The sequence below is a fragment of the Meriones unguiculatus genome, chromosome 2 (genome assembly GCF_030254825.1).
Source record: "Meriones unguiculatus strain TT.TT164.6M chromosome 2, Bangor_MerUng_6.1, whole genome shotgun sequence".
Lineage (NCBI taxonomy): Eukaryota > Metazoa > Chordata > Mammalia > Rodentia > Muridae > Meriones > Meriones unguiculatus.
The window spans coordinates 105,404,307-105,413,380 of NC_083350.1; the positions used below are offsets into that span (position 1 = coordinate 105,404,307).

At 37.5% G+C, this 9,074-nt stretch overlaps 1 protein-coding gene across 1 annotated transcript; it reads left to right on the forward strand.

Annotated features, from left to right (window-relative positions):
- The first annotated feature begins 362 nt into the window (after positions 1-362).
- On the forward strand, positions 363-8,608 carry Lum (lumican). The gene is made up of 3 exons (XM_021663475.2): positions 363-710; positions 3,024-3,906; positions 6,066-8,608. Exons 2-3 carry the CDS (start codon positions 3,045-3,047, stop codon positions 6,218-6,220), a joined length of 1,017 nt encoding a protein of 338 aa, XP_021519150.1. The 5' UTR covers positions 363-710; positions 3,024-3,044; the 3' UTR covers positions 6,221-8,608.
- The last annotated feature ends 466 nt before the right edge of the window (positions 8,609-9,074 follow it).

The following is a 9,074-nucleotide window of genomic DNA, read 5'->3' on the forward strand; positions in this document are numbered from 1 at the left end:
CAGACATTGCTGAGTGTTTCCAGATCTAAGGAACACAAAGAGTTTCTTCAACACGAAAAGTGAAATGAAATGTTCATACTATGATCTGTATCAAAGTGTATTTGAAGCACTCTTCATAGCATGGACATGAACTTATCATTAGGACAATAAGCAAACTGGTCCCAGAGAATCAAATATAATATCTGAAAGGGATAGGCAAAAGAGACTCCGTTCTTTTGACTTTGATAATTTGCATTTTCCTGAGATCCTTTGCTCTGTTTGTGATTTATGAGATATTTACATGAGCACAACAGCTGGCTGAACAGATCTCGCTCAGCTGCCACCACACACGTAGAAGTTCAGAAGTTTGTAAGGGAAACATTCTCACACCAAACTGCCTCCTTTGCAGCAGGCTCGATCCTTAGGAGGTCTGATCCAGCAAAACACATCTCCCCCTCCCCCATTCCATAGGGAAGGGGCTGTTCTGTCCACCTGCACTTTGTTAGAGAGCAGCAGCGTGCTCACATGCAACTCCACAAGAGCCCACAGTGACATAACTTCATCCAGAGAATGGCGTGATTGGGCTGGTCCCCCCACCCTCCTCGGCTCTTGTATCACTGAGAGTCTCGCGGCCAGTTCCACCCTGACAGAGTTCACGGCATATATTAGTGGGTCCTTGTTCACCGTGCGTCTGTTTAAGGAATTAACGGAAGCAGTGTCAAGAGACTAAGGTAAGTGCAGTTTTAACTATAGCCCAAGGGAATGTCGATTCTTTGGGACAGCTTTTAATTTTAACAGGAACAAGGGAAAAAAAAATCTAGAGGAATTTTGCCAGTTTGCTATTCAATGACAGTTTTGAACATTTATTTTCATGTTTTACCTAATATGCTTTCCATCATTTATGGGTAATTTCACAGTGTGTGCTGGATTGATTGGCAAAGGGGGATTTAAAGTGTTCCAAGGTCACAATGAAAATATATTTGAACTAGACATTCAGAAAGTACAGAAATTAAAATGCTAACCATTTATGCTAACTGGCTACATATGCTAATACTGTTGAAAGCTAGTGTTGGAGCAAAGAAAGGCCACTGTCACCAGCACTCAACAGATTTTGCAATAAAAAATGTTGTTACAGGTTGCAATAAACATTCTGCAATATAAAATGTTAGCTGAAGGACTCAGATCCTTGTGTGGACTGCTTCTTCAGGTTTTGCTCATTTTAAAGATTTGTGGTTTGAGCTGTATACATTAAGAAGCATGTTTTAAAGAAATTCTGGGAAACAATTTACTTTTTTTTTTTTTTTTTCAAAAAAGCATTTCTTCCATGGACACTGGTTCTTGAAAAGTATGGGCAAAAATACAGTGTGACTTTCCCTCACACTGGAGGCATTGTATGTCTACAAGTACACTTTGAATTCAGTGTAAACTTTTACTTTGCCAAAACTGTGGAAGAACTTTTGGCTGCTTTGCATATTCCATTTAAAAAAGTTAAAAGTTATTAATGAATCAATAATCCATTATGGACCATTAATGTACAGAAACCTATGAGGAATTCTGTCCTGCTGGTGCTTGGCTATGGGCAAATCCTGTCCACTAACTTAACACCTACCAAAAGAATCATGGGTTTGGGGTGGGGTAGTATTGATGACCACTGTGACTATATCTGATGCTAGAATTTTAAGTGTTTCTTTCATAAAAACTCTTTCAGTGTTTCATTTCATGAAATCTGTTATGATTATACACTAAAGCAAAACATATATATTTAAAATACATGGTCTCTCAACTTCTACTTGCTCCAAACTACCTGATGCAAATGCATGTCTCATACTATTTACATAACTATTGCGCAATGCTCTGAGTATTTGAATTTGAATTCTTTTCATATTATTTTTCTTACAGGAATACCAGCTTTTTAAAATAATGCATTCTATGAATCCCAAATCTTATATTCTAGCTTTCTTTTGTGTAAGTTGCTAGCTTTTCTCTGAAATTTCTCTGAAACATCATTGCTCCTCAACTTAGAAACATGTTATGTGGAAATACCAGAAAATATTTTGCATTTATACTTTCAGCTTACATATAGTTCATGATGCCATCATTGCTATTATTTTATTGTTGTTGTTTTTCTCTCCTTCATTCTCTCTTCTCTTCTACTTCCACTTTGTGAGGACACTAAAATTTGGATTAGAAAATCATGCCACCTTACACTTTGACACAAAGAAGATGAAATTATACTGTATTAAAAAGGGGAAGAAGAGCAATTTTTAAAGTTGGAAAAAAGTTATTTTTCTATAACTGGTCTCCTTTTCTGTTCGGATTTAAAAGCCAACACTGTGTAGCTTTTCCCTTTTGGGTAAACATTTGTTCTTGTAAAATTAATTTGCTAAATATTAGCTTCAGAGTACAGTTTTTCAGCGGATTTTAAAGCGTGGAATGTTAGGCTTCCAGTAAGGTAAACATCCATCTAAGAATTCAGCCTCCTTCCTCAGTGAAGAACCACAGTGATAACAAGGTCCTTTGGGAGGAATGCAGTTGATGTCTCCTCTGCCTCCTATATAGCCAGGGCAGCTCTCCTCAGGGAAAACCATAGATTGCCCTGTTACCAGTCAGGATCTTTCTGATGAGACATTCTAATCATGTTGACGGTAGAGTGCACAGAAGAATTTACAGCAGTCCTCTAATTGTCATTCCTCTTGGCCTAGGGGATGTTCTAAAGGAGGGTTCTGACACTGGGGGAGATGGGTGCCAGCAGGAAATATCACTTCAGGGAGTATGAGAAGACAAGGACTGTTACATTTCTGTCAACCCCTCCCCAGAAGGGGGCGCAGGTGTATACACCTGAAACCTGTTTCAACCCAAAGGTGTAAATAGACACGCCCTTCTCCTAATGCTTAAACATAAAAATTCAAATGACAGCGAAGACACTATTTTTCAGGGCTCTGAAAATGAAATAGCAAAACACACTTCGTTAAGGAATTTAATGTAAATTGAACATTTTCCTGAAAGTATATTATTTTGTAATGATTTGTTTCTGCTTTATTTAGGATTCAAAGCACTTGCTGAAAATGAACCTATGTGCATCTGCTCTTGTCTTGGCATTAGTCGGTAGTGTCAGTGGCCAATACTATGATTATGAAATGCCTGCCTTCATGTATGGGCAACTTTCACCCAACTGTGCACCTGAGTGTAACTGTCCACACAGCTACCCCACCGCCATGTACTGTGATGATCTGAAGTTGAAAAGTGTGCCCATGGTGCCTCCTGGTATTAAGTACCTTTACCTGAGGAATAACCAGATTGACCACATTGATGAAAAGGCTTTTGAGAATGTCACTGATCTGCAGTGGCTCATTCTTGATCACAACCTTCTAGAAAACTCCAAGATAAAAGGGAAAGTTTTCTCTAAGCTGAAACAACTGAAGAAACTGCATATAAATTTCAACAACCTGACAGAGTCGGTCGGTCCACTTCCGAAGTCCCTGCAAGACCTACAGCTTGCCCATAATAAGATCAGCAAGCTCGGCTCCTTCGAAGGGCTCGCAAACCTGACCTTTATTTACCTTCAACACAACCAGCTCAAAGAGGACGCTGTGTCGGCTTCTCTGAAAGGCCTCAAATCACTAGAGTACCTTGACTTGAGCTTCAATCAGATGAGCAAGCTGCCTTCTGGTCTCCCAACATCTCTTCTGACACTCTACCTGGACAATAATAAGATCAGCAACATCCCGGATGAATATTTTAAACGTTTCACGGCGCTGCAGTACCTGCGGTTATCTCACAACGAACTGGCTGATAGTGGGGTACCCGGAAACTCCTTCAATATCTCATCCCTGCTCGAGCTGGACCTCTCCTACAATAAGCTGAAAAGCATTCCAACGGTTAATGAAAACCTTGAAAACTATTACCTGGAGGTCAACGAGCTCCAAAGTAAGTATAAAGCTGCCCCCTTGTTTGATTGACAGATACGGTGTTAAAATACCTAAGTTGCACAACGTAATAAGAAAGGATTAAAAGAAAACAACCAAATTCAAATACGGAACGCTAGCTCAGTCACACACCGAATCCTTCCTAGCCCTTCCTGAGAGGGGCAAGACCAAGAGCAGCTAAAGCCGTATAATTTTACATTAAATTTCTCTGGATTGATTATTTGAGGCTAATTGATGCTGATAACTTTAATCTTCTGTTATTGCTTAGTTTTTTCCTTACATAGGATGGTGTGCTGCTTTTATTCATTGGCAAGATCCAGTGAAGGAAAGAAAGAAAAAGTTCAGAGGAGATGCAGAGAGCACAGGCCTCCTTAAGCACCCCGCCCCACCCCCATTGTCTGACTCAGAGCCCACACGTCTCATCCCGTCTTCCCTAACATCTTGAGGTTCAGTGTGTTACCCTATTTATAAAGCCAGCGCCACCCCCCTTATCTGGCATGGTGAATGTACTCTTCATAGCATTTTCAGAAGGATCTAAAAGATTAAAAAGGAAAGCTGTTGATGGGGTTCTTCTAGAGCCTTTTTGAACAGTCCTTCATGTTTGGCACAGTCACACCTCTTCATGTGCTTCTGTATTTTATTTTTATTTACCTGAATGATGGAGCTGTACACGATACACTCAGTTTAGACAATGTGAAATCAGGAAGGAATAAAACTATTCCATCACAATTTTTACCATTTAGTAAGTAGAGTTTGGTACAGAAACGTGTCAGTTCACCAATATATAAAAAATTCGAGTGGAAAACACCATTTCACATATAAAGCAACTATAGCCTATTGAAACCGAACTTTTTTGTCTAGTGAGAAGATCACTTCTCTTATCAAGGTAAAAATATGTTGCTATCAGGAAAGTTATATTGGACATCGTGGCTACTTTGCAATGTTTCTTTAATTTCTTGTAGTATCCAAGTTGCAATTGCCATGAAGAAGAATGTGATTGCTAACATAAACACCATGCTCTCTACTTCATTTTTAAAGTCATCAAAGCAAGGTTTGGAACTGTTTCACTGTCACATGATAGATAGTTCAGGCTATAACAATTCTATTAGCACAATCGCTTTTATTTTAAAGTTCGCAATGTGACAACTCATGGTCTTCAATTTTCCTAACTAATGATTACATTTATTAATTGTGCTTATCTTAGTCTAAATGAACATATTAAAGATTAAATCAGTCTTTAACTTCTTCAAGTGAAGTGTGCTTTGAACAATTTAATAGATTTAATGTAACTTGCTGAAAACAATATAGTATATTAGACAGAGGTAGAAGCTGAGAGCTGCAAGTTCCCAACTAAGTAGCAGAGCAAGACTACAAGCACAGACCTAAAGCCATCTTCTTTCTTTGCACCATACTTTCCCAGTGATGGGCATTATAGAAAGACCACGGTTACACTAAAATGTTGTTCAAATAAGCATCAAAGGAGAAGAGAGAACAGTGCGCATGAGTTTTACTCTTCACTGCTAGAGTTTGAGAATAAAAATAGCTATCCAAGGACCAGAGAAGTTCAAACTGACGTGGGAAAACATGGCTCTAGTTAGGATCTTAGGTTCTATTCAAAACTAGACTAGTTTTTGTTGTTGTTTTGTTTTGGTTCTTTTGTTTTTGTCCATGGCAGCTTCTCAACCACCAAGGAACACTGGCTACACAATCAATGATTTGGTTTAGGCCTTAGAATTTTGATTCCCTGGAAGAATGTGTGGTTAACAGAAAATTCTTTAGTGATCATCAAGTCTGTCATTTTCATCTGGAAAAACAAAAGATGAGTTTTTCATTGATAAGGTTATTCATACAATCCATATTTCTTCAGGTAAGTCTAAACACCTCATATTAGTTGAAGGCCATTCTAAACCTTACTATCAAAATTAAAAATTTCTATTTTTTGAGAAATGTCATTGAGACCCCTGATTTACCCTAGTTAGTGTTTACTGAATAGTACTGGGCCGCTTTAGTAGCCTGAAATAGAAGCTCAGTGGTTTTTATCTCAAAAGCACATAGTAAAGATGACTTTCTACATGGAACAGACTACCTGATAACAAATCAGAGTCATTTCAAGATAGTACAATGAAAGATGACTGGACTTTTCCATTCTTGCCTTTGCAGAGTTTGATGTCAAGAGCTTCTGTAAGATCTTGGGGCCACTGTCTTACTCCAAGATCAAGCATCTACGCCTGGATGGTAATCCCCTCACCCAAAGCAGCCTGCCACCTGACATGTACGAGTGTCTACGTGTAGCGAGTGAAATCACTGTTAATTAACATCTTCCCACTCCAATACATTGAAGTACGTTCTGGAGCAGCACTTCATGGTTAGGTATTTGGGGGATGTGTGTAAAGTTTTCAAAGTATTGTCTTGTTGTTGTTGCTGTTGTTATTACTTCATGGATTTTAATTAATGAAGGAAATGTTTTGTGAACATTTGCCACTTTTAAAATAAAAGATGAAAAGCAGGCCTATTTCATCGTGAGAAGAGACACACAAAAACACATTAAACTTACGTCTTTGTTTGTAAATTTAGTGTTTTCTACAGCTCTATGTTCAAAAGACATGAAGGCTTTTTATTGATTGCATGGAAATCAGCCAAGTTTTTATGGTCCCTAATTTTTAATTGAATGACTTGAAAAAACATCAAATAAATATGCATGAAAGTTTGTTATCCTAATCCAAATTATTTTGACATGTTAAATTAGTTTTACTAAAATATAGAGTCTGTATTTTGAGACTAGTAATTTTGCAATATACCAAAGGAAATTTATGAAGACACATCCACCTAAAGAAATGTATTTAGTAGTAAGGATTTGCATAGTTACTTAATGCAACTTTTCTTGGTTCATTTTTCTCTGTCATATGTATGTTTCTTTTTGATTATTTGCATGTTATGAATAACAAGCTAATAGCAAAATAAAACAATGCAAATGGCATCAGGGTGTTAATTCTTACGGAAATCATATCTCTTATAAAACACATAAAGCTGCATGAACACATCAACATGGCCCTAGCTTGTAGTATTTCACTTGTCTGATCATAGAATTTACCAGTTTGTCTTACAGTAGTATCAGCTTGCAATGGATTACTAAACCCGTATCATAAAATGCAGATAGATCCCACACCTTTTTGGATACTGTTGGCGTCACCATTCATTTTGTTTTCTTCAATTCTGTATGGTGGGACTCCATTCCAGAAGGAACTCGGGAAAAAATCTCAGCAGTCACTGCTGAATTTGTAAATGAAAGTGGTGAGATATTCTAAGACCAAGACCAATAAATTTAAAACATTCTGGAAAAAAAAAAAACATTTTAAAATAACAGTCATTGTGTCCTTAATCCAATGTGTTTGAGAAATAGGTATTGACTTTGTTTCAGTAATGACAGATTTCATTGCTCCATACGGATGCACGGTTGTTCACAACAGGAAACAGTGGGAAATGCCACTAAGGAAAACAACCTTTTGTACCCACTGGACATTAACGCTTTTGTTGTTGTTTTCTTTTATTTTTTTACTTTTAATTTGTTTATTTATTGTTTTTTATTATTATCATTTATTCAATTTGTATCCTGGCTGTGTTCCCCTCCATCATTCCCTCCCAATCACATCCTCCTTCCTTCTTCCCCCTTATGTCCCTCCCCCAGTCCACTGTTAGGGGAGGTCCTCCTCCCCTTCCATCTGACCCTAGCTTATCAGGTCTCATCAGGACCATCGGCATTGTCTTCCTCTGTAGCTTGGAGAGGCTGTATCCCTCGGGGGAGGTGATCAGAGAGCCTGCCACTGAGTTAATGCCAGGGAAAGCACCTGATCCCCTTACTAGGGACCTATTTGGAGGGTAGGCTCACAGCCATAAATAATTTATGTTTTATTCCTAGATATTTTTATTCTGAGAGAGTTCTGTGCAATGTATCTTGATTATATTCACTCCCATACCTCAATTTTCTCCTAAGAATGACCAACCTACACATACATACTTCATGTCATTTGTGGATCTGATTTTTTTTAATTGAAAATATTTTTTTCAGAGTATATTCTGATCATGTTTTCCCCTCCTTAATTTGTTTCTAGATTCTTTCTAATTCCCCATGCTGAACATGCCTTCTTTTTTCTCTCTCACTCTTTAGGAAACAAGCAGGTAAACTAAAACAACAATGACAAATAGAATATAACAAACAGTAAAAAAATATAAAAAGAGAAAGAAAGTAAAAGTATAAGAAACACATATACAAATACACACATAAAATAAATAAATAAAAACACTGTGAACAATATTAGATAAGCAAAAGACCAGTAAGGTAAAAAAACAAAACAAAACAAAAGACATACACGGACAAAACATTATGAGATGAAAAAAATAAAATAAAAACAAAACAAAACAAAACAAAAAAACCCTCCCCAAACTGAATTTGTTTTCTGGTGGCCATCTACTTCTAGGTATTGGGCTTGCCCTTATGTGTGATTTGTAGACGCACTGAGACTCCATTTTTTTTTTCCTTTGTGAATGGTCACCAGTTGGAGATAGCTTTTTGGTTATGGATGATTGCTTGTGTCCACCTCTCCCCATCAGTGTAAACATTGTTATCAAGTGTTGTGTGGTCAAAACTACACTCATCCAGAACCCACTGTGTATGAACCCAAAATAAAAGGAAGCATGTCTTTGTAGCACGGTGTTTTCACAGAACAGAGTTAATGAACTTGCTTCCTGTTTTAGTGTACTGTCACTGAAGACCTGTCCAAAGAGCCTGGAGCCACTAAGACTAGAGTGGAAGAATTTTGTATCAGCTGACTGTCTATCTGTTACAGTCTCCTTTCTTTTTTCTGTAGGGTCAAGTTCTTGGCACAAACTTAATTTTTTTTTTCCTCAACAAACATTTTGTAGAAGAAACAAAATTTAAATTTCTTTCTCTTTTCATAAAATTCGCTATAGTTCGTGAAAACCTGATCTCAGGTAGATAGAGGAAAAAACGTGTCTTAAGTTCTCTCCTAATATGGGGACGTAGATGCGCTTTTTGACTTTATTGAGTTCTGGGATCCTGAGTAGGCTGGACAAGTGTCTGTATCTTTAAAGGCTTTAGTACTACCTCTATCCAAAATATAATATTATTCTTAAATCTGAAATATAAGCAGT